This window comes from Pseudorasbora parva, chromosome 19, assembly GCF_024679245.1.
Source record: "Pseudorasbora parva isolate DD20220531a chromosome 19, ASM2467924v1, whole genome shotgun sequence".
Taxonomy (NCBI): domain Eukaryota; kingdom Metazoa; phylum Chordata; class Actinopteri; order Cypriniformes; family Gobionidae; genus Pseudorasbora; species Pseudorasbora parva.
In genome coordinates this window covers 29,245,630-29,271,767 of record NC_090190.1, presented here as the reverse complement: position 1 = coordinate 29,271,767, position 26,138 = coordinate 29,245,630, and the positions used below count along the sequence as shown (strand labels likewise).

Sequence of the window (26,138 nt, the reverse complement as noted above, 5' to 3'; positions counted from 1 at the left end):
TGTATGAACAGTTATTTTCCCCGTCATCATCACCTGGGTATATTCGCCAGAAGACGCGAATGAGAACTCGCGCGCTAAGAAGATCTCTCTCTGTGTGGCCATCCGAGGGCGCGCACACGTCTCACAGCGCGCAAATATTGAGTTCTCTTTAGAGTCTTGTGCTTGAACAGACAAACTCACAAAAAGTATGTCAACATGTCCATCTTGATGAGTATCCAACAGACATAGTCTTAGGGATGCACCGTTCATGATTTTACATGGCCGATTCCGATACTGATTTCCTATTTTATTTTAAGCAAAAAACAATAAAGAAAGAAAGTATACATGAACAAGATGTTTATTTGGTATTTAATAGGCCAAATTGGCTTTTGGCCAATAAAAACAAGTTTGCAATCTGAAATAAATGGGAAATTATATTAGGTTGAACCTATGTAAAAATTGACATTAACAACTGCATATTCTGCAATCCAAACAACACATTCAACAATCCAAACAAATAATTTACTTAAATCAGCATTTGTTTTTAAATTCAGTGTAAAGGAAAAAAGTCTTTACCAGTTAAATAAAATAATTTAATTTAATTAAATAATTTAAAAAAGTATATAAATACATTGTTCCAAAATGTTAAATCGATTAATGTTTAGTGCAACAACAAAAAAAAAGATGCTACATGCTTTTTTAAACAAATTAAGTCAATGTAAATGAGGTAAAATAAAATAAAAATGATCATCCTTAACTGATAGTATTTTACTTCAAAAGTGCATGCATGTTTTTCTTTACAAACAGAAGCATTTCAGCTTTCTCACAAGTTTGTCTGTTTCGTTTCTCATCCAACACGAGAAACTAAGCTGAACAAGCACTCACTATCTACGCTTGTGCATGGCGCAGAGAGGTAAGCTTGCGCAACTTCAGCGAGTTCAGGAAAGCGGCTCTTATTTTTACGCCAGTACACCAACGGCTGTTCGCTTCTTGGTAGCTCTGCTTCAGACAGGTAGCTCTGCATTTCCAGTGCTGTAGGGCTGCCCGTGTGCTGAATCAGTCTTGCAGTCTTCACGTTCTGCTCGCATATTGCAAAATACTTCCACACAAGTGACGTTCGCAATAAGCGTATGTGGATTGCGCAAGCAGGCGCACTTCCGGACAAATCGGTGGAAAGAAAAAAAAAACAACCTCAAGGCATAATACAGATATAGACTAGGGATCCACCGGTTGACCGGCCTAAAATTGGAGCCTGCCGGTCGTGCGCTAGATGCAAAAACCGGCCAGTTCTGATTTTTGACCGGTTAACTGGTGCATCCCTAGTCTGTATATGCCTTAAGTGAACTTTTACCTCTCTCTTTTTTTGGACCATACATGTTTGCATCCCTGCAAATGAACCGCGGCAGGAAAGGGAGCGCTCACACTTGTCAAAAGAACCGGGCTTTGGGGGTCAAATGCGCTCGGGCATGGTTCAGAGCGCCTAGTGTGAGTACACCTTCATTAACAACTGCCTCATTTTTCTAATGAATCAGTCATTTGAAAATGACTGTGACTCCGGTCACTTGCCTCCACCTACTGGCGGTTTAGTTTAAAAGTATCATGCTTTCCTGCATTTATTTGTATATTAAAAATATATTTAAAACAATCTCATAACGTTCATTATTTAATGCAATTGTAATTTTTCTGTGTAAATGTTTCTTGTTTGGCAACAGCCCTGTAGTGTCTTATTCTAATGTAATTTATTAAAGGTCCCGTTCTTCGCGATTCCATCTTTCAAACTTTAGTTAGTGTAAAATGTTGCTGTTGGAGCATAAATAATACCTGTAAAATTATAAAGCTCAAAGTTCAATGCCAAGCGAGATATTTTATTTAAGAGAAGTTCCCTTTCAAAGCCTACAGCGAACGGCCAGTTTGGGCTACACTTCCTGCACTTCCTCTGCACATCACTAGAACTGTTTGTTGACTAATCCTCCGCCCACAAGAACACGCAAAATAGGGGGCTTGGTCCAAGGTTATTTTCGTAAACGAAAACTGAAACTAAGACTAAAACTATTGGTCAAAAAACATTTTCGTAAACTGAAATAAAATTAAAAAATCTGAATAAATAAAAAACTAAACGAAACTAACTACTTTCTAAAAAACTAACTGAAATAAAATAATAATTAGCAAAAATAAATATTCGTTTTCGTTATTAATAAGCTCTCTTTAATGTGGTGGAAAATCTGACTGTGGCGGTTGAGGGAGTGTCTGTATTGCGCTACTGCGCGTGAAGTGATCTGAGTGACGGACACGTGCAGACAGGCAACACATTGCTAAACGGCAGTTCACAAAGAATCAATGCGTCCGTGGCAGTGAAATGGGAAATAACACAAGGTAATGAGATGCACGTTGAACTTCTTTTAACTTAAGCTCACTGTTTTAGAATGCCGTTTCTTACGTGACGAGAGACGCAGGCGCAAAAGTCAGCAACTATAGTAGCAAGTACTAGCCTACTGTGCGTTTAAGATTTCATGTTTGCATAATATTGACAGGCTCAAAGGTGTTATCATAATCATTTACATTATATTATATTATTATCTGTGTGGAGACATTTCCCCACAAAGTAGGGAATACCAGGATACACACACACACACGTTTGTTTCACTATATAAGTGAGGACATTGCATGGACTTCCATTGATTTTATATCAGGTTAATGATATTTTATATCCCCTAACCCAACCCCTATCCCTAAACCTACCCATCCCAAGAACGTGCAAAACAATAGATTTAAAAACATGTTTTGGCCGATTTATAAGCCTTTTTAGCTAGTGAGGACCAGTCAAATGTCCTTATTAGTCAGTTATCATAATATTTTACTAGATAAGTGAACACGTTGGCCCCCTTTACAATTATAGCACCACACACACACACACACACAGAGCACAACAGTGTGTGTTGGCTGTATTCAGATTACTTTAGCTGTGGTCTTACACTGCTAGCCTACATTGTATACTACTGAAGAAATTAAAATAAGCTTTTAATTGTTTAACAATATTTCATCTTTGTTATGAATGAGTTTGTCTGGAATTTATAATTTTTACTTTTATATTTTACTTTGCATTTATTTAGTTCTTTAAGATAGATCCTCTGAGTATTAGCCTATGTCAAAAATATCAAATATAATTTTTTAATATCAAAATATAATTTATTTCATTTTTAATCTCCAGATCGTTGTTTGTATAGGTCATAGTTTGACTCAAGCTTTTTTGCTCAAAGGTGAAGGCCCAACTTTATGCATGTTTTGTAAGACCTTCCTGGGTTTAAACAATAATGCTCGTTTATCAAGTTATTTCACTTAAGGATGTTTAGTAAGATTAAACTCTAATCTGTGCAAACATTAAACTTTGCTGAAATTAAAAACCTTGATTTGGTCTCTACACTTAATTATGCTAACTCTGCTAAACTATAATTACTAAAACTGAAACTAAATAAATAAAAACTAAATAGAAATGTATTTGCAAAATAAAAACTAAACTAAAACTAGCAAAACCATTTGTAAAACTAACTAAAACTAAACTGAAATTTGTAGCAAAATTGAAAACGATAATAAAATAAAAACTAATTTCAAAGAGCAAAACTATAATAACCTTGGCGTGGTCTTGTTGCTCTCTCACGTGGAGAAGAGCGCGCATTCAGCGCTTGCATCTCCCCGCTCTGGTAAGAGGTGGGACCTTTCCGGGCAAAGTGCGCTAAGCTGCTGTCCAATCACAAGACAGGAAGCGCTGGCCCAATCAGAACTCGTTACGTGTTTCTGAAGGAGGGACTTCACAGAACAAGGAAATCATCAGGCCGTTTTTAGGACAGAGAAACCGATGCTGTACAGATAAGTAAATTGTGTGAACAATACAGTTTTGTTTTTTTACAGGCGAAACATGAACTCATGTTATATTGCACACTGTAAACATAATCAAAGCTTCGAAAACACGCGAAGAACGGGACCTTTAAAGGTAGGGTAGGTACGAATTATCTAAAACACTTTTCCAAATTTGTTTAAACTTTCTTTATATGTCAATACATCATTAAAATGTAAGTACTCTGAAAAAGAGTATAAAAATCGAGTTAAAATAGTTCTGACAATTGAATGACTAATTTACTTGCACATGACGCATTTAAACATTATATAAATATATTAACATTTTAGTTGTGGTGCACCTACATTTTTGAAGTTGAGAGCACCAGTGCTACTAAGAGACAAAAGTTCATTTTAATCCCTGCTGTTACTTTATCTCTCCTTTTTGTCCTACTTATCCTGCCCTGAATTCCTTGCCTGTTTGTGCTTTCTTCCATGTCGTAATGGTAAACAGACTCTGTTCTGCTCTTACGCTAGATTAAGATGCACTGCATTGATTGCACACTACAGTTCACGTCGCATCTTCTGCCAGCTCAAGTTTATTTTAAATGTGTGTGGTTTTTCTAGGTGTGTCCGCACTGTAGCTTTTTTTGCCCTCATCTTCATAAATATGTCTAGTAGCAGAGCGCATGCAAGGGTTGGAAATCCAATTATCCATTGCTGAAACTTTCTTGTCTTCATAGAGAAAGTGGCTCATGATTGCTTAGCAATGGCAGACATGCTCCTGGACCCAGTCACTTTTTGAACAAGAGAAAAAATCCACTTGTCATGGACTAGTGTTAATGTTTAGCCTTGCTTTCACCTATATCACTTCCTTTCTTTTTTCCCTTCTTTTTTTCTTTTTTTAAAGGTATACATACTTATGCTCAAGTTCTTGATTTGTTTACTTTTGTCCACCACTGCTTTTCCATCAGGTGGATGAGAACGAGATCAGAGAGTTCTTTGCCAAGTACGGGTCTGTGAAAGAAGTGAAAATCATCACTTATCGAGGAGGAATATGCAAGGGGTGAGTGTGACATTTTAAACCCAGTTCTGATTACTGCCTCTAATGACCACTGTGTGTGAGATGAGAAAACAAGACCACACAAATAACTTTAATGTAATTAATATTTAACCCAATGATTAACCACAAATGAATAAACCCATAATAAATATAAAGAAAAACAAAACTTACATAAAAATATGGTCTTCAGGGTCTGTGATGCCTTAAATTTCCCACCACTAGCTGCCAAAGAAAAATACAGGGTGTGGCACAAACCCACTGACCTAGCATGTCTAAATAATCAATCTTAACCTGTGTGCCCATGTATGTCACGTGACATCTTACCTAGCCATCCAGATGGACTTAATTTTAACATAATAAAAAAAAAAAAAAAAAGACTTAATCTCTCACATAAGAACTTTTAAAGGGTAGACCTGACAAAATGCATATGGCAACACAAACTAAGTTCAAATAAAAGATAAACAAACATAAAAAAGCAGTCTCCCGCTTTGCGGCAGCACATCCCATAAGAAGTATACTCCACAGGTGTTGAGCATCAGCTGGGATGAGAAGGGCACGCCCTCATGGCAGCACAGCCAATCATGTCAGCAGGAATGATTGACAGGTCAGACAGCAAATCACCACCTGTTAAAGTGATAGTTCAAGAGACAGAAGGAAAACCTCACAAAGACACAGGGAAAGACCCCCAAAATACTGGGGGTGACCCCTTTAATTAAACGCGTTGCGTTCGTATTCAGGGATCATCTGCTTTTCTCAGACCTGCAAAATTGTCGCTTTTCGGTGACAATCGCCATTTTCTTGGTCAATTGGGTCATTTACGTGAATCGCGTAGAACCGAAGAGTTTTTTTGGGGGGGGTTGAAGTTCTGTAGACTGGACATGTGAAACATTATTGGATAATTCTTATAACTGACATTTCTCTGGGCCAATCGGAAGCTTAGCACTTTCGTCAGAATCCTGAAGCACACGGAGTCAACTGAGCTCGCCATTGAATGAGACGCCTGGCTACCACGCGAGTCTGACGGATAAAAGGAAGCAAGCTTAGTGTTCAATTCAAGCATGGGCGTAGATTACGAAGGGGACCACCTTTTACCACCTTTTAAAAGGGGGGACCACTCCCACTTTTAAAAAAGTGTATTTTCATCCCCCGCACTTTTACTGGGTCTCCCCGATCCTAGTCGACCCGCTCCGAGTGGGATTTGAACCGGCATTACCCGCGCGAGTAACGGGCGCTAAAGACAGCTTGCTCTACCACGATTGATTGCTCGCTTCTTGAGGTCACGGGCAAGTGTATTTATACATAGAAACCAATGTGAATATATCAAGATTTAAATTCAGAGGCCAAAAAAGTTATCTATGCATGACCTGTCGTTTTATTCGTATCTAAATATGAGGAGGGCGCTCTAACAGAAAGTCCAAAAGCGGATTCGTAGAAACTTACTGTCGCGCTGGAGCTGCAGCTGAAGGAAAACAATCGTTATGAGCTGAAACGTGACGACGGCAATCAGACGATTGCGACAATATATGCTTTGTGTTTTTTTCAAGCCATCTCAATGTAGCCTATTTATTGACAATAAAGTAGGCCTATATCATATGAATAATGCAGTGCTAACTAACAGCTTTTTGAATGTTTGTCTTCTGCTCACCAAAGCTCCATTTATTTAATCAAAAATACAGTTAAAACAGTAATATTGTAAAATACCAGTACAAATGAAAACAGCCTTTTTCTATGTAAATATATAATAGAGTAATTGATTCCTGTGATCAAAGCAGAATTTTTTTCATCATTACTCCAGTATTCAGTGTCACATGATCCTTCAGAAATCATTCTCATATGAGGATTTTATAATCAAGAAACATTTTTGATTATTATCCGTGTTGAAAACAGTTGTGCTGCTTAAAAATGTTGTGGAAACATGATACATTTTATTTTTCAGGGTTCTTTGATGATAGAAAGTTCAATGGACAGTAGGGATGTTGCGGTGACAGATTTTTTCCGCCGGTTAATCGCAGTGTTAAAAAAAAAACTGTAATCCCGGTGTCACCGGGGTTGCGTGACGGGGATTTCGGGTGGCCGAAAATGCAGTCGTGCAGACGTGCACACGTCTCTATTTACTTTCACTTTAATTAGCAGCAATTCAGTAGCATTTGTTTGAATGAATCATGGGTTAATTTATTTTTCTTAATAAAAATACACAAACCAATAAGACACTTGCTTGTTACACACATCTTTATTGCAAAATGAATAATAACTTAACACACCATGCAAAAACTAAACAAAAGCACTTATGAAACACCTTTAAAGTGCATTTATTAACAAAACGAACCACTGCACACATCGTGCAAGTATCAAACAAGAAATTATATATTTTTTAAATCACTATTCGTTAAATAAAGTTAGGCTAAATGAGAAACAATAAACAAAAAACCTTCATTTTAAGTTGCAACAGGGAACAGTGATCACACTGCTTGTTGCATACATACTTCTTCCTCAATTATCCTCCTTGTCTCATCAACATTTGGATCGTAGTTACCCCAGTAGCGCGGGTCCAGGAAAGTTGCCTTGTGCATATTTTGAATTTTGTTCAAGCTTTGTCAAAAGAGTCTGACTCCAAAAAGTATTCATGAATATAGTTATTTTTGTCCCCATAAGTATTAAAAAACAACGGGGTGCTCAGTCTGAGATTGGCTTGGAGCGCGTGCACCAGGGATGGAAATTAGCACTGCCACCAGCCAAATGTGGGTGATTTTGAGTTGAAAAACCACGCAAATGAGTACTCGTGCACGCTCTGTGAAGATCTGTCTCTGTGCATCAGCCGAGAGAGCGCGCAAATATTGAGTTCTCTTTTAAGTCTTGCGCTTAAACAAACAAACTCACACAAGAAGGATGTCAACACATGTCCATCTTGATGAGTATCCAAGCAGACATAGTCTGAATATGCCTTAAATGAACTGTATGGTATACACAGTCGAGAAAGACGACGCATAATGTTCCATTAGGCCTTAAAGGGGCAGTACTGCTGTCTGTTTAATGTCAAAAAAAGATTTTACATCACTGTGCTCTTAATTGAATAGCTTTTGTAAGTTTAATAAGGATTAATCTTTTTATTTAAACAGTTAAAAATGCAGTTATTTTACATTTCGGTATTTTTAGTTATTTTACATTTATTATTACATTTCTGGAAATGGACAATATAGTGTGCATTCACTTTCATAAAGGAACAGAAAAGCTCTCAGACTAAATATGAAATATCTTAAACTGTGTTCCGAAGATGAATGGAGGTCTTATGGGTGTGGAACAACATTAGGGTGAGTCATTAATGACATAAATTAAATTTTTGGTTGAACTAACCCTTTAATGCAGTGGTTGCCCTGCATATTTTGCATGTTTCCCTCATCAGACACACCTGATCCAACTCATCAGCTCATTAGTAGAGATGTCAAGACCTGATGAGGGAGACAAACAACAATGTGCAGGGCTGGTGGTCCTCCAGGACCGGTTTGGAAATCACTGCTTTAATGTAAACAACATCAGTAATAGTTTATTTGGCCTCTAGAGGCTGCTCTCGTGCTATATAATGACCCTTCTCAGAGCTCTCGTAGGCTACTGTGTAATGGCATCGTTTCCTGTAGAGGTGGTGTTTCGCCACACGATTACGTCAGGATGAAGCACATCCTGAGAGTGATCGTTTTTTTTGGGCCTGGTGTCTATAAAAGCTTTTCTATGACTAAGGAAGTTTTCAGCTCTGAAACTTACAGGATATTCTTATATTACCATGACCTTTTATAGATCAAAAGCTCAAAGGAAAGTTGATTTCTCAATTTAACACCCCCTTAATAAAAATAAAAGAAAACGCCCATGGCAATAAACCTTTTGTTATACATATTAAGTCATTCTTAAGAAGGGAAGATGTGTTCAGAGTTTTGCTGACCGGACATGGCGAAAGTTTAACTAGCTCTGCTTCACCTTCGTTGCTCTGGTTGGTTGTAGCGCTATCAAATTGCGTGCACGCCGTGCAGAGGGAGTTTGAAAGACAACCGTTTATCCCGCCCCTCGGATTGAGCCCTGTCAATGGTGAGTTTCCAGACCAAGTGAGTTAACCCGCAGCCATATCACCCTGTAGCCCAAGACTGGTTTCCCACTGATGCTAAGCAGGGCTGAGCCTGGTCAGTACCTGGATGGGAGACCAACTGGGAAAAACTAGGTAGCTGCTGGTAGAGGTGTTAGTGAGGCCAGCAGGGGGGCGCTCACCCTGTGGTCTGTGTGGGTTCTAACATCCCAGTATAGTGATGGAGACACTGTACTGTCAAAGAGAACCGTCCTTCGGATGAGATGTTAAACCGAGGTCCCGACTGTGGTCGTTAAAAATCCCAGGATGTCCTTCGATAAAGAGTAGGGGTGTAACCCTGGCATACTGGCCAAATTTGCCCATTGGCCCCTGTCCATCATGGCCTCCTAATAATCCCCCTCTCCTGATTGGCTTAATCACTCGGTCTCCTCTCCACCAATCAGCTGGTGTGTGGTGAGATTTCTTGCGCAATATGGCTGCCGTCGCATCATCCAGGTGGATGCTGCACATTGGTGGTGGTTGAGGAGATTCCCCCTTCTATGTAAAGCGCTTTGAGTGCCTAGAAAAGCGCTATATAAATGTAATTTTTTTTTTTTTTTTACAAACATCTTGATGCGGGTCTGGCTTGTCAGGCTAAGCAAACTCACAATCGCGACAATATATGGTTTGTCTGGCATCTGTCATGACAAGGATTTAACTTTGAATCACAAACTGAACTGGGTAGCACGTAAATGTCGTTTACAGTAACGTTACAGTTTGACAGTAGAGTACTGGTTTAAAAGTCGATTTATTTAGCCAAACAAAGTCATGTAGAAGCCACTCTAAATAGTGAGTGTCATGTTTACTACTCACCCGCTGCAAAATAATCATACTTCAGTTCTCAAAAATGTATATTTATTTAACAAATTGACTAAAGCCTTGTCAAATGACTATCGTTTCTTTTTAGATGGTGAAGGTGACGTTAACTACAAGGGTCGAGTGAGCGATCTGTAAGCAACTAAACTGTAGTAGTAAACGTAGTTAGCTTCTGAGTAATGTGTTAATGATGAAATGTAGGCTAATTTAGATTTCAATCCGTCAAAAGGGATCGACATGCGTATATACTGTTGTATTTTATGACAACACTGGCAGGAAATAATATTAACCTTTGTCATTTGACAAACTGTTATGTGTGCTACTTGGAGTTTCCAATTGTTATTTTACTAGCATCTTGCGTTAGATTTAGACAACACGGGATATTATCGTAATGTTGTCTTACTAAGAAACCTTAAATTTAATCAGAAATGGGTTCGACCTTCAAGAAGTGGATAAAATGACTACTTACTGCTTGCAGGAATATGGTTAGAATCGGCCCTTTCTTCAGCTTTAGACGCTGAGCGAATCCTGCTTGATTTTGTCCCAGGTTAGAAAGTCTCAGTGGTGAAATGGGCCTAGCAAACAAACAACTTTGAATTAAATTATTGCGGTATCTGATTGTAAATAAACATTAGCCATGACTGTTGACATTTTTTAACTGTGGGAAGGGTATGAAAAGTCCTCACGTCCCCTGCACAGCCTAGGAACATGACATTTAGTTCCATGATCTGCCGTTCTCGCCATCCTCGCATGACGCTTGTTTGCTGAACTGATGATTCAGATGCGCAGTTCCGTCTGACAATGAACATTGGCTGACATGCAAATGTTGGGTTTGTACCTATTAAGGATCCCAGCGATGGCGTCAAGTGGTGTTATGATGAAAAGAGCCTGGTTTTCCATGGTGTTTTTCACAAACAAGATTTGCATATGAAGGGGGAGGCAATGGTGTTTGAGACTCACTGTATGGGATGTTCATGCACTGTTCCATGTGTCTGTAATCCATGAACTTTTATTTAACTATGCCAAGGTTAATTACATTTTTCATTCTAGGGCACCTTTAAAGGGGTCATATAATGGTTACATTAGGGATGGCTCGATACCACAATCTAATAGTGAAGCACCGATATTAAATCGATACCACACGGTCTAATATTGGCGCGTGTTTTAATTTGTATAAATTGTGAAATTACCACAAATGTTTAATTGGAAATTAATCAACAAAGATTATCACATTGTAGCAAAGTTCGTTAATAGGAGGAAGGAAGAGGACACGGGGGTCGGCTAGACGGTTGATGCGTTCGTTATTTATTCTCATTTACTGTCAAAACACACTCAGTGATGTATAGTTTCTCTTTCTCAATGTCACAACGATTACTTCCGGGTCGGCACTTCCGAGTTCCGGTTACTCAGTCTCTGGGGTTTGTGCATCAACCGTCCGTCTCTCTCTCTTCCTGGTCTCTGGTTCCACCGAGGTTTTATACCCTCTCCGCGCTCATTACTGGAACAAGAGACAGGTGTTATTAATCTGCTTCCAACCCACTCACTTACCGCTCGTCCCGCGGCTCTCTCTCCCGCTGCAGACCTCGCTGAACCACGCCCCCCTTGCCACATACCCCCACCGCCCGACTCAGGCCGGGGAGCCGTCCGGCCTGCAGCCCCCCCCCCCCCCCCCCCCCCCCCCCATTTCTGGAGAGGAAATCGGCCACAGCCATCTGAGCACCCGGCCTGTGGACCACCTTGAACTTAAACGGCTGAAGAGCTAGATACCAACGGGTGATCCGCGCGTTGGTATCCTTCATGCGGTGGAGCCATTGGAGAGGAGCGTGGTCCGAACAGAGAGTGAACTCCCGCCCCAGGAGGTAATAGCGGAGAGTGAGAACGGCCCATCTGATGGCCAAACACTCCTTCTCTATGGTGCTGTACTTAGCTTCCCTCTTAGAGAGCTTACGGCTAATGTACAGCACCGGCCGCTCTCCCCCCTCCACCTCCTGGGCCAGGACTGCGCCCAGCCCCCTGTCCGACGCGTCAGTCTGCAACAAGAAAGGGAGAGAAAAGTCAGGGGAGTGTAAAAGCGGCCCGCCACATAGAGCAGCCTTCACTTGGGTAAAAGCCTGTTGACACGGCTCCGTCCACTGGACCGTATCTGGTAGCCCCTTTCTAGTAAGATCAGTCAAAGGGCTGGTGAGGTCCGAATAATTTGGTATAAACCGTCTATAATATCCCGCCAGCCCCAAAAACTGTCTTACCTCCTTTTTGGTCTTGGGCCTCGGACAGGTTGCAATTGCGGCAGTCTTATCAATTTGGGGACGCACCTGACCATGACCCAAGTGGAAGCCCAGATACCTTACTTCCACCCGCCCAATCGCACACTTCTTTGGGTTGGCCGTGAGCCCCGCTCCCCTCAGCGACCTCAGGACCGCCCTCACATGCTGCATATGCCGCTGCCAATCGTGACTATAAATCACTATGTCATCCAGGTACGCAGCAGCATATGCAGCATGGGGGCGCAAAATCCTATCCATGAGTCGCTGGAAGGTTGCGGGCGCCCCGAACAAGCCGAAAGGAAGCGTGACAAATTGGTGTAATCCAAACGGCGTGGTGAAAGCTGTTTTTTCTTTGGACAATGGAGACAAGGGGATCTGCCAATAGCCCTTTGTTAAGTCCAGTGTCGAATAAAATCGAGCCGTGCCTAACCGATCAAGCAACTCGTCAACCCGCGGCATTGGATACGCGTCGAATTTCGACACAGCGTTCACCTTGCGGTAGTCCACACAGAACCTGACCGAGCCGTCTGTTTTGGGGACCAAAACTATCGGGCTCGCCCAGTCACTGTTGGACTCCTCGATTACTCCCATGTCGAGCATTGCGCCTAATTCTTCCTGAACTACTTTTTTCTTGTGTTCAGGCAAGCGATACGGCCGGCTGCGAACTACCACGCCCGGCTCGGTCTCGATATGGTGCTGAATCAAGTCGGTACGTCCCGGTAGGGGCGAGAACACGTCAGCGAACTCCGCCTGCAATTTTGATAAATCAGTGAGTTGTAACGGTGAGAGGTGATCTCCCCCAGGGGCCAGCGCGACTGATTGCGCTTTAATGCTCGCCTCTGGCCCGAGATCATCCTCTCCCCCGATCACCGTTGCCAACAACACTGATTCCACCTCATTCCATTTTTTTAGCAGGTTGAGGTGGTATATTTGACGTGCCCCGTTCCTATCGGATCGTATCACTTCATAATCGAGCTCTCCTATCTGTCGTGCGACCTCAAACGGCCCCTGCCACTTTGACATTAATTTTGAGCTCGACGTAGGGAGTAGAACGAGCACTTTCTCTCCCGGTGTGAATTTGCGTAGTTTTGTACCCCTGTTATATGACCGGCTCTGGCGGTCCTGGGCTTGCAACAAATTCTCCCTAGATAGCCGCCCCAAGGTGTGGAGTTTTGTTCGCAAGTCCATGACGTACTGAATTTCGTTTTTGGCCAAAGAAGGTCCCTCCTCCCAAGTTTCTCGTAGGACGTCCAGCACCCCCCGTGGCTGTCGTCCGTAGAGAAGCTCGAAGGGGGAAAACCCCGTGGAGGCTTGTGGAACCTCCTGCACGGCAAATAAGAGGGGTTCTAACCACCGATCCCAATTTTTGGCGTCTTCCTGTACGAACTTACGGATCATGGATTTAAGAGTGCGATTAAATCGTTCGACCAAGCCGTCCGTTTGTGGGTGATAGACGCTTGTTCGAATTGATTTAATGCCCAATAATCCGTAGAGTTCGCTCATCGTGCGTGACATAAACGCCGTGCCTTGATCAGTGAGGATTTCTTTCGGAATCCCCACTCGGGAGATCAGACGAAACAGTGCGTCCGCAACACTCTTCGCGGAGATGTTGCGGAGAGCCACTGCCTCCGGATATCGTGTTGCGTAGTCCACGATGACTAACGCAAAACGATGTCCGCGTGCGGATCGCTCTAATGGCCCGATGAGGTCCATCGCAATTCTCTCGAAGGGGACCTGCATTAATGGAAGGGGGCGCAATGGCGCTTTTGGGGCGGCCAGTGGATTCACCAACTGACATTCAGGGCAAGAAGCGCACCACCTGCGCACATTGTCATGAATGCCTGGCCAAAAAAATCGGGTCATTAAGCGATTCAGTGTGGCCGCCTGCCCCAGGTGGCCCGCCATCGGGTTCGAGTGAGCCGCCTGGAAAAGCATTTCCCGGCGGCTCTTTGGTACTAATAACTGGGTTGTATCCACTTTTGTCTGAGTGTCTTGGGTCACTCGATACAACCGATCCTTAATTATGGCAAAATAAGGATACGTGACGGGCAATGCGGGTTGGAGAGACTGACCGTCGATAGCGCGGACCTGCTGAAATGCATGTTTTAGGGTCTCATCTTGAGACTGCTCCAGAGGGAAGTCATCGCGGTCCGAGAGAATCAGTCTCTCGACCCCGCTCGGTTCCTCTGAAGCTGTTCCCAAGGGTCCCGTATCAGTCTCGCCCACCTGCACTCGCACCGCCCCGTTCCTAGCCTTGTTTTCCCAAGCGGCATCCGCGCATAACGACCCCAATAATGCCGAAAAGGCGGGCCAATTCGTCCCCAGAATTAGCGGATGCCGGAGGTGGGGACTAACCGCCACCTCAACACTATGCTTTTTCCCCCTAAACTGTATCGTGACTGGGACAACCGGATATTCCACCACATCCCCGTGCACACACCGCACCTTAACCATGCGGCTTGTATCCAATGCCCCAGGCTGCATCAGGCTTTGATGGATCGAGGTTTGGTTACATCCTGAATCCACCAAGGCCTGATATGTACCCCCCTTGATACTTACAGGAATTTGGTACTCTCCTGCTTGATCGGGGGTGGTCCGCTGGACGTCCGGGATCCGGATCATTGTCCCGATGTCCATCCTCGGACATCGGTCCACAAAATGATCCGGATCACCGCACCGCCAGCAGGCCAGCCCAGGCTTACCCGCCACCCCTGCGGCGGGGAGTGGGTTGGAAAATGAGCGCGGGGAGGGCGCGGAACCAGAGCCACTATCACCCCCCATCCCCAGCAGCCCCGCCCCCCTGGGCGGAGCCCGCGAACTCCCGAGCGGTCCAGGGCCCATCCCACCCCGGCCTCTGGGGGGAATCCGAGGAGGGCCCGGAGGACGGAACCTAGGGAGAGGGATAGGAGGAGAGGGAGACACAGAGGGGGGAGAGAGAGAGCGAGAGGTTAAAAGGGGTGCGCCGACCCCCGGGCACGCCACCAGGTGGTCCTCCGCCAGGTGGATGGCCGTCTCCAGCGACGTGGGCCGGTGGCACTGGACCCACTCGGCAGTTTTCCTTGGGAGCCGAGCGATGAACTGCTCCAGTACCACCAGATCGACGATGTGGTCCACGTCGCTTCCGCCGGCCAGGAGCCATCTGCGGCATGAGTCCCGGAGCTGTTGGGCCATCGCGAAGGGTCGGCCGGCCTCCCCCCACTCCAGGGAGCGGAATCTCTGTCGGTGTTGCTCCGGGGAGCGGCCGACCCGCTGGAGGATGGCCTTCTTTAGGTCCTCGTACTCCAGGAGGTTCGCCACCGGTAGCTGTTGTGCAGCCGCCTGGGCCTCTCCTGTCAGTAGTGGTATCAGGCGCACCGGCCACTGTGCCCGGGGCCACCCGCAGGCCTCTGCGGCCTTTTGGAAGAGGTCAATAAACGCCTCCGGGTCATCCTGTGGCCCCATTTCGTGCAGGGGCACGTGGACCGGTGCGCTGGCGAGCCCGGCGGCTTCGGTGCGAACCTCCCGGTCGATCCAGCTCCGGAACTTCTCGCGGTCCTCTTGCTGGCCTCGGACAATGGCCTCGAAGCGGCGCTCCTGGTCTGCCCGGAGGTCCAGCATGGCTTGATGTTGGTCCTGATGGAGGACCGCGAGGGATGTGATAATGTCCGCAAATGGCGTGGCGGAGGGCGTCTGCATGGCGGCGGCGCTGTCCTACTTCCTCCCGGGTTTCGGCACCAGTGTAGCAAAGTTCGTTAATAGGAGGAAGGAAGAGGACACGGGGGTCGGCTAGACGGTTGATGCGTTCGTTATTTATTCTCATATACTGTCAAAACACACTCAGTGGTGTATAGTTTCTCTTTCTCAATGTCACAACGATTACTTCCGGGTCGGCACTTCCGAGTTCCGGTTACTCAGTCTCTGGGGTTTGTGCATCAACCGTCCGTCTCTCTCTCTTTCTGGTCTCTGGTTCCACCGAGGTTTTATACCCTCTCCGCGCTCATTACTGGAACAAGAGACAGGTGTTATTAATCTGCTTCCAACCCACTCACTTACCGCTCGTCCCGCGGCTCTCTCTCCCGCTGCAGACCTCGCTGAACCACGCCCCCCTTGCCACACACATCAAATAATTTGAAAAACGTTTTTTGAGAAATAATTTGTGAGAAAAATCTCTCAATGAGCAAATTGCTTCTGGGTTCAAAAGACATTGCACCTACACTAAAGAAATCTGCGCGCTCTGATGCAACATTTTCACGTTCGTTTCGGGATGGATAACGGAAATCAAATTTAAACATGCAAGCGATTTTATAGCATTTCGTAATAACTTGCATGGTATAGGAGCTTGAATACTAACAACGCACACACAAGCCTGTAACTTGCTCGCACATTCTGAATTGTTTCCCTAAACTATGGAAGCCTATGAGTAGCAATATTCAATTTGCAATGCAATATGCAAAATGGCAATGCAATATGTAAAATGGCAATGCATTTCAGTATTTAAAGGTCCCATTCTTTGCGTGTTTTCGAAGCTTTGATTGTTTATAGTGTGCAATATAACATGAGTTCATGTTTCGTGTGTAAAAAACAGTGTTTTTCACACATTGGCCCTCATTTATTCAATCTTGCATAGAAACTGGTGTATATGTTGGCGTAAGATTATGCTTACACTTCTCTCATCGCCTGATTTATGAAGCTATGCGTACCTCTGCAATCCAGGTGTACGCAATACTTGCCCTTGATAAATGCCGCGGCTGAAAACGATCGTCATTAGAATAACACGCCCCTATATATTCAAGTCTCCGCCTCCTCCGCGCCCTCATTTTACGCCATGGACAAACAGAAGACGGCGAAGAAGCGTAACTTCTCCGACGTGGAGATCGGGCGCATCTCAATCATCTCACTAATCCACTAGTCAGGGCACTGATTAGGACATAAGTCAATGGGCTGACTCCCAGATCAGTGCCCTGACTAGTGAACTAGTGAGATGATTGAGACGCGCCCATCGAGACAATTACCAGGGAAGTGGAAAAACGCGAAATTGTTTTATTTGTGAGTTTAAAGAGTGGGATTAAAGGCACCCACAAAAACAAAATATGGACTCAAATTACGTGTACTTTTAATAGTGTGGGTCTGTGGGGGTTGAGAAGCGCACTCCAGCAGTTAAAATAGCTGTTTGGATGATAAATTACCACAATGCATTATTTTACAGCACATGTTTTGAAACAATTAGCATTTAATTTCGTATCACGGCACATGTATTGCGGTGTACAATAGTGATGTGATGTGGAGTACCATTCATTCACATTAATAATTACATGACAATTTGTAAGATTCTTCTTTTGATTTTTATTCTTAATGACGCTTATTTAGAAGAAGAGTGTCGTTTTTATTGATTTTATTATTTAAAAGAAGGACATTTTTATTATTTTTTTTCTGTCTGAATTATTTTAGTCCCAGTCCGTGCACAGCTGCCGGGCCAGGCGGGCCTGAAACGTCAGATAAAGCGCACAGGCTTGCGACTGGAGGAATACATATGCCTACAAATCAAACGCTTTGGTAAAGTCACACAAAATAAACATTGACGTTCTTGTTGCACAAAAATAAACACTGAATGTTGTGGTTTTTAACAGTGGGTCATATAGCATATCTTGTCAGAGCCTTTTGTGGTGTTATGACTTGTTTTTCTGCGCATTTTCACACTAAAGCCGGGTGCACACTGTGCGATTTTGGCCATGATTTGGCCGTCTGAGACAAATTTAGCAAATCCTAAAAGATTCCTCAGATCCGAGGCTAAAATCTGACGTCTTTGGTCGTTAGTTTGACATGTCCACCGGCCGCCGATTAATGAGCGCTGCGATCAAATTTTACCTCAGACGAAATTCTGGCAGTGTCAGAAGATTTGGCACAGAATCCTGCAGTGTGAATTCTCCTACGACGACAGTCAAATATCTCGGTTTTTCAAGACAAACTATGACCAAAACGAGAGCTAGAAATGTATTTGTAGCCAGCATTTCAGTCCCGCGTGTAATGCAGCTCACTGTCACTGAACGCGTCATTCATTGAAGATATAAAGCTCCGGGTGAGATTTCTTGCGCGCGTCCGTTTTTAGCGCGCCTAAACTATCGTGCAGTCTGACATTAATGACAACTGAGATCTTACAGTGTGACACGGGGATCATGTTCGTACAGTCTGACAAGGGACATTCGCAAAGGATTTTGAAAAATCGCACAGTGTGCAGGACCCATAACTCAAACGTGCGTACACCACCTCCTGAGCTGGCGTAGGATTTGAGCGTGCCGTACGCCAACGTCCATATTGATAAATCTCAAAGTCACAGTGGTTTTGGGTGTACGCAAGGTGTACGCACTTTTGATAAATGAGGGCCAATTTACTTATCTGTACAGCGCTGTTTTCTCTGTCCTAAAAACGGCCTGATGATTACCTTGTTACGTATTTCTGAAGGAGGGACTTGACAGAATGAGTTCTGATTGGGCCAGCGCTTCCCGTGTTGTGATTGGACAGCAGCTTAGCGCACTTTGCTCGGAAAGGTCCCCCCTCTTACCATAACGGGGAGATGCAAGCGCTGAATGCACGCTCTTCTCCACGTGAGAGAGCAACAAGCCCACGCCCCCTATTTTGCGTGTACTTGTGGGCGGAGGGTTAGTCAACAAACCGGCCGTTCGCTGTAGGCTTTGAAAGGGAACTTCTGTTAAATAAAATCGCTTGGCAATGAACTTTGAACTCTTATCTTATAATTTTACAGGTATTATTTATGCTCCAACAGCAACATTTCACACTATCTAAAGTTTGAAAGATGGAATCGCGAAGAACAGGACCTTTAAATTTACATTTTCCATACCATGTGTGCAACATTTGGATGCTCTAGCAAAAATGTGTAGTAAAATAATTTACATTTTATTTTTCTTAATTGCATTCAAACTCCCAGTTAAGATACTTGCGATTGCATTTTTATTATATGTCCCGCAATAAATGTAGCAAAATTCAATGTGCAATTGAAAAATGCAATCCGAGTTGATCAAGTCTCTGCCCCAGCCCTGTTAGTCACTGCATCAATTCAGGGCCAGGTGTTGGAAAAATATGACGGCAGCAGAGCTATTAAAGCAGGGCCTTTACTGCCAGATGAAGAGAAGTAAGAACACAGAAATGATCACATGCGTCTGTCAGTGACTGTTCTGTTAGACCAGTACATTCTTAGAACCATAGATATTTATGGTTAAAACGTCTTGCAGAGAACGCGCCTGGCGCTCGTGCACCTTAACATGAGCACGCTCGCGCTGAAGTGAGCTGTGGTTTTCAACAAATTATTTTCCTCTCAAATAATTTTAGACAAGTTTCCCATGATTACCGTTTGCTTCATCAGTATGGTTGTATTTTTCTCTCTCATTTTTACCATTCTGATTGTTGTTTAATGCATAAATGATATTAATAAAATGTGTAGGCCTAGCCTAATCCATCTCAATGATGGGTGGTTAACAATAATAGGCCTAATAATAATAATATTAATAATAATAATTTATGTTCCAAAAAATAACTGATGTCTAAACCCATCTTTCACATCTAAGCATTGGTCTGATGTGAACAGGTGCTGGTGGTGTGATGGATAGTTTCTTGGCCTCTTACCATTTTAGCATAATTTTAATGCCACAGCCTCATATTGTTGCTGGCCATGTCCATCAATTTATGAGTTGAAAATGTATGTATTACGAAATGAAAATAAAGTAATCTTTTACTCACCCTGCTTTTGTAAAGCAAAGGTAGTCGTCATCTTTTCTGTATAAAGTTAAAGTTCACTTAAGGCATAAACAGAGTAGGCTACAGACTATGTCTGCTTGGATACTCATCAATATTTTGACATACTTTTTTGTGTGAGTTTGTCCGTTCAAGCACAGGATTGTAACGATAACTCAACATCAGCATGCTGTGAGACGTGTGCACGCTTTGGGATGAGCGCACAGAGACAGATCTTCTCATTCGCGTCTTCTGGCTACACCCGGCTGATGACGGTTAAAATGACTGGTCATATTGAGACATGGCAGCACTCGCATGCATTGAACAAAGTTTACAAAGAGAGACCGTTTTGCCCATGTTTTTTTATTTGTATTATCGCTGTTGTTGCAGTTTTTCACTGAGAAGCCAGCACGTGCTGAGCGGCGGCAGTGGCTCAGTGGTTTTTGTAGGTTATCTACAAACCGGAAGGTTGGTGGTTCGATCCCCGGTTCCACCTGACCAAGTGTCGAGGTCAAGGTTATTATAGTTTTGCTTTTTGAAATTAGTTTTTATTTTATTATCGTTTTCAATTTTGCTACAAATTTCAGTTTAGTTTTAGTTAGTTTTACAAATGGTTTTGCTAGTTTTAGTTTAGTTTTTATTTTGCAAATACATTTCTATTTAGTTTTTATTTATTTAGTTTCAGTTTTAGTTTTAGTAATTATAGTTTAGCAGAGTTACCATAATGAAGTGTAGAGACCAAATCAAGGTTTTTAATTTCAGCAAAGTTTAATGTTTGCACAGATTAGAGTTTAATCTTACTAAACATCCTTAAGTGAAATAACTTGATAAACAAGCATTATTGTTTAAACCCAGGACGGTCTTACAAAACATGCATAAAGTTGGGTCTTCACCTTTGAGCAAAAAAGCTTGAGGCAAACTATGACCTATACAAACAACGATCTGGAGATTAAAAATGAAATAAATTATATTTTGATATTAAAAAATTATATTTGATATTTTTGACATAGGCTAATACTCAGAGGATCTATCTTAAAGATCAAAATAAATGCAACGTAAAATATAAAAGTAAAAATTATAAATTCCAGACAAACTCATTCATAACAAAGATGAAATATTGTTAAACAATTAAAAGCTTATTTTAATTTCTTCAGTAGTACAATGTAGGCTAGCAGTGTAAGACCACAGCTAACGTCATCTGAATAAAGCCAACACACACTGTTGTGTGTGTGTGTGTGTGTGTGTGTGTGTGTGTGTGTGTGTGTGTGTGTGTGTGTGTGTGTGTGTGTGTTTGTTGTGCTATAATTGTAAAGGGGACCAATGTCCTCACTTATCTAGTAAAATATTATGATAACTGGCTAGTAAGGACATTTGACTGGTCCTCACTAGTTAAAAATCCATATAAATCGGCCAAAACATGTTTTTTATTTAAATCTATTGTTTTGCACGTTCTTGGGATGGGTAGGTTTAGGGATAGGGATTGGGTTAGGGTTTACAATATATCATTAACCTGATATAAAATCAATGGAAGTCCACGCAATGTCCTCACTTATATAGTGAAACAGACGTGTGTGTATGTGTCCTGGTATTCCCTACGTTGTGGGGAAATGTCTCCACACAGATAATAATATTAGTAGTAGTAAATGATTATGATAACACCTTTGAGCCTGTCAATATTATGCAAACATGAAATCTCAAACGCACAGTAGGCTAGTACTTGCTACTAGTTGCTGACTTTTGCGCCTGCGTCTCTCGTCGCGTTAGAAACGGCATTCTAAAACAGTGAGCTTAAGTTAAAAGAAGTTCAGCGTGCATCTCATTACCTTGTGTTATTTCCCATTTCACTATCACGGATGCATTGATTCTTTGTGAACTCCCGTTTAGGACTAGCGATGTGTTGCCTGTCTGCACGCGTCCGTCACAGGGCAGCGGTTAATCTCCTCCTCAGATCACTTCACGCGCAGTTGCGCAATATACAGACACTCGCTCAACCGCATTCAGATTTTCCACCACATTAAAGAAAGCTTATTAATAACGAAAACGAATATTTATTTTTGCTAATTATTATTTTATTTCAGTTAGTTTTTTAGTAAGAGTAGTTAGTTTCGTTTAGTTTTAGTTTTTTATTTATTCAGATTTTTTAATTTTATTTCAGTTTACGAAAATGTTTTTTGACCAATAGTTTTAGTCTTAGTTTAAGTTTTCGTTTACGAAAATAACCTTGGTCGAGGTGTCCATGAGCAAGAAACGCCGGACCCCAGCTGCTCCCGACGAGCTGGATGGAGCCTTGCATGTCAGACACCGCCGTCGGTTTATGAATGGGTGAATGTGAGGCAATATGTAAAGCGCTTTGGATGGCCATAGGGTCTGTTGAAAGCGCTATATAAATGCAGTCCATTTACCATTTAGGTGTATTCATCGACAGAAACATACATAAAGCATTATTGTCAAGTTACAACCCATATTAAAGATGCGTCATCAGATGTGAGATGAACCGCAGTGCAAGTGCATCCCGGCACCTTTTACACAGTACCCCGGTTGGGAAACACTGGTCTATTCAAATGTATTGATTGACACAGCGATGCTTTGTTTAGAACTACTGAGAGCGCCGTGACCACGCTCGCTGCCGCGTGATGAACGTGTGTCGCGACTGTTATTCAACGGTTATGCCACTAAAGGCGACAACTTAAGACTTACGGTCAAATGCAACGCACCAAGTGTGTCCGAGTGAGTGAGTAAGAGAGGCGCAAGAGGGACAGCTTAGGAAATCCAGCTGAACGAATATGCGTGCGTCTTTTAAATAGCGTAAACATGAATGAATGACGAAGCAATATGTGGCAGCCAATATTGATTCTGTGGCGGTCCGCCACAAATTAGTCTATGTTTGGGAAACACTGAGATCAGTAAATAATAGGGCTGCACGATTAATCGAAATCGAACCGCAATTCGCGATTTGGCTTGTGTGCGATTATGAAAGCTCAAAGGCTGCGACTTAAATTACATAAATAAATGTCCAGTGTGTTAGCGAAGAGCGGCTCTGTGATCAACGCTGCTCCGTCTGAAAGACTGTGAGTTTGAGTCGTTTATAACGTGCATTTGAAAAATCAACACGAGTCAAACATCTTCACAAACTAGTGAAGCGCTCATAAACCTGTTCAGCAAAAGACAACGTTTAATAACATGTTTTACCTCACTTCATATCGTCAGTCGAGTGTTTGTGAGCTGATGTGGCTTCTCATCAGAGTGAGGCAGACAATGCGTTATTTTATAGTATTCTATGTCAATCAGCACTGCATTATAATAAACTTTATTACTATGAAAATACCTTTGACGGCTTGAAGAACTCAAATACACCACATTTTGCTGCAGTCGTGATTATTGTCGTCATCTTTAATCAAAGCGTCTCTATCTTCTGTTTACAGAACGTCATTACTTCTCTGAGGCAAATGTGGCGTTTTCCGCTCAAGGGCGCCCTCTAGCTTTCAGAATGAATTAAAAACTTTGGATAATCAATAAAAAATGTTTTTACTTAATACATTTTAAAACTTAATAAACTTAAAAAATTATAAATTTATTGGACAATCCATGTTTTTCTTCAATGTACAGGAGTTTTTCCCCCACAGTGGATGCACAAGAGGTTAATATTTCATATTAAAGACAGACTTTAAGAAATTGAAATCACCGATAAACAACACACACACACACACACACACACACACACATATATATATATTTTATTTATTTTTACAATAATTCCTTAGGCTTAGACCTTTCTAATGTTTTTAGTTATAGGCTGTCTGCACATTAATAGGTAACCCAGCAGTTTTTGGTTTTTTTTGTAAAATAAGTTTTCTGTAAAATATTACAAAAATAATAACTATTAGTATTATATTGTTATATTTATTCTGACATACTCTTTTTATTTGTAATTATAAAAATGTTATTGTAATGGTAATGCATCTTATTTTTTTAAATATTTTAGCAGAAATTATAATTATAATAATTATTATTAGTCACATTAATATAAAAACACAATGTTATATACACACACTTTACATTTGTAAAAAAAATTATAATAACAATAATCGCATTTTAAATCGCAATTTTATCCAGAATAATCGCAATTATATATTTTCCCCAAATCGTGCAGCCCTAGTAAATAACATTGTAATTTTTGGGGGGTAAACTGTCCTGTTAAACAATATTACTTTTTGAAAACATTCATACCTGCTCATTCGTAACACTGATTTGTTGCTCACCTACTTCCAGGTATGGTTTCGTTTATTTCAGCGAGGACGTTGATATCCAGACTATCGTTGATGTAAGATCACTTTTACCTGTCTAATTGACTGACTGACTTCTCTCTTTTCTGTCTGGGTGTTGGTGTTAAAGGGCAGAGTAATATCTTGTATATTTTAAATCTTTTACAGCAGCCGATCAGTTTTAAAGGAAAAAAACTCAAACTGGGACCTGCCATCATGAAAGAGCGAAATTCTCGTGAGTCCTTGTGCTTTGCTCTCTATTTGTTCTGTCTTGTGCAAAAAGTCATGGAAAGTCTATATCATGTGCACATTTTAAATGGTCTCATTGGAGACATTTTGTACTTGCTTGCAATTTGTAACTGCTTGTTTTTAGTTATTTCAAGTATTGGTAGTGGATATTCAAATCTTTTTAAATTCATTTTGAAATCATAATGTAATCTTAACAACTGAAAAAGTTTAATATTTTGGATTTTCTTATTTTCAGGTTCAATGTCGTCTCCAATGATTGGTCCATCGCAGTGGGTCAGCCCCACTCCATATGTGTATTGCAGCTGCTGTCCTCCAGGCCTGGCTCCGCCCTCACCTGTCTTCAATGGAGGGAATCAATACATGCAGGTATTAACAAATCATAATGGCCTCATTTATTAAACTAACTTTGACAGACAATTGAGCGTATGTACGTTTCCACGCAAAACTTGGAATTTATCGATATGGATATGAGCAGTGGCTAATCAAATCTCATGTCAGGTCTCAGCTTGTGCATGCAAGTTTTTAAGTTGCTGTGAATTTGCGTGCAGATAGCAATTCTGGTGGAGAATTATGAATGTTTTGTTCATTTAGATTATTTTCCTGACTGACAACCGACACTTTTAGTTGATCATTATTCGTTAAATGGCAAGATGAATGTCCCGGGGTGCAAACTTGTTACCTTTTGGCGAAATTTGCTTTTTTCGCAGAAGACATTCTGTGATGTTCTGGTTTGAAGACTTTGGGTCTCGTGTTTGTAACCCTTTTTCGCCCCTGATGACTTTGCACCCTGGTGTCAAATTTAAAATTCAATTCCATTAGAATAGATATCAGGGATGGAAATTAACTTTTTTGTACACCGGCCACTGTGGACAAAGTTTAGAGGGCAGAGTGTTATAACTAAGGCCAAAAACCAAAACACCAAAAGAAATTATGCCAGTAATTAGTACCATTGCATTTATGGCTAATGCTATGACTGTAACTTTACTAAAAATCAAGGCATTGCAATTGCATAAATTAATATTGAACTTACACAGTCATAGCATTAGCCATAAATACAATGGTACTAATAATATAATATGTCTTAGTTGATTTCTGTGTTTCGGTTTTTGGCTTTGGGTCCCTCCTTTTCGGTTTCGGTCAAGAATTTTGACTCTCAAGAATTTTGACTCAAGAATTTTGACTCAAAACTCTTCAGAAGATGCCAAAACGAATAGTTTGATTGTTGGGATAACCTAAAACTGGAAGCCATAAAAGACCACGAATCATCCAAAGGCCACATCCAGGTAAAAATAAAAAAAGAGCGCACAGAGTCCTCATTTAATGAAATGTATATCAGTTCATGGTTTGTGTGAAAGAGATAATGTCTGTATTTTATTGAGACTTGAGATTAAATAAACTGCTTAAGTATTGTAGAGCTTGTAGTATTAATTTTCACATGCAGTTACACATTGTCGGTTAAAAACAAGAAGGTCGCTGGTAAAAACATTTAGTGGCTGGTAGATTTTGAAATCCACCAGCCACAGTGGCCAGTGGACAAAAAAGTTCATTTCCATCCATGGCATGCGCCGCCTACGGGTGACATCAGGTATTTTGCGAAATGCGCGGTTAGGTGATGCAATATAAACGATACAAAATTGGCCTACAATAGAGATTTTAATTCTGCATTCTACTACAACTGTTTATGAAGGTAAAGGTTTGTTGCTGATTAGGACTTGAAGTGCGATGAGGTCTTCAAAAAGTCTTAAAAAGGTATTGAAATTAACTTCAGGATTCCTGCATATACCCTGATACAGTTGAACCACAAAGTGTTTATTTTTTTTAAAAAAATGATAACTTAAGGC

The 26,138-nt window shown here is 41.8% G+C and overlaps 2 protein-coding genes across 4 annotated transcripts in view; one reads left to right on the top strand and one right to left on the bottom strand.

Annotated features, from left to right (window-relative positions):
• dazl (deleted in azoospermia-like) overlaps positions 1-26,138 on the top strand; it is a 62,745-nt gene that overhangs the window by 18,406 nt on the left and 18,201 nt on the right. For all 3 annotated transcript variants that reach the window (XM_067426337.1, XM_067426336.1, XM_067426338.1), the window contains exons 3-6: positions 4,785-4,876; positions 24,056-24,107; positions 24,217-24,283; positions 24,533-24,663. In XM_067426337.1, coding sequence (XP_067282438.1) covers positions 4,785-4,876; positions 24,056-24,107; positions 24,217-24,283; positions 24,533-24,663 — 342 coding nt within the window. The remainder of the gene's footprint in view (positions 1-4,784; positions 4,877-24,055; positions 24,108-24,216; positions 24,284-24,532; positions 24,664-26,138) is intronic.
• LOC137048360 (uncharacterized) lies at positions 11,107-15,736 on the bottom strand. Its single transcript, XM_067426496.1, has 2 exons — positions 14,621-15,736; positions 11,107-11,295 (listed from the first exon to the last, which is right to left on the bottom strand). The coding sequence occupies exons 1-2, from the start codon at positions 15,734-15,736 to the stop codon at positions 11,293-11,295; spliced, it is 1,119 nt and encodes a 372-aa protein (XP_067282597.1). The 3' UTR covers positions 11,107-11,292.

What these genes read in the sequence shown, in the direction of transcription:
- LOC137048360 (XM_067426496.1), bottom strand. Translation starts at nt 15,736, where the DNA reads ATGCAGACGCCCTCCGCCACGCCATTTGCGGACATTATCACATCCCTC.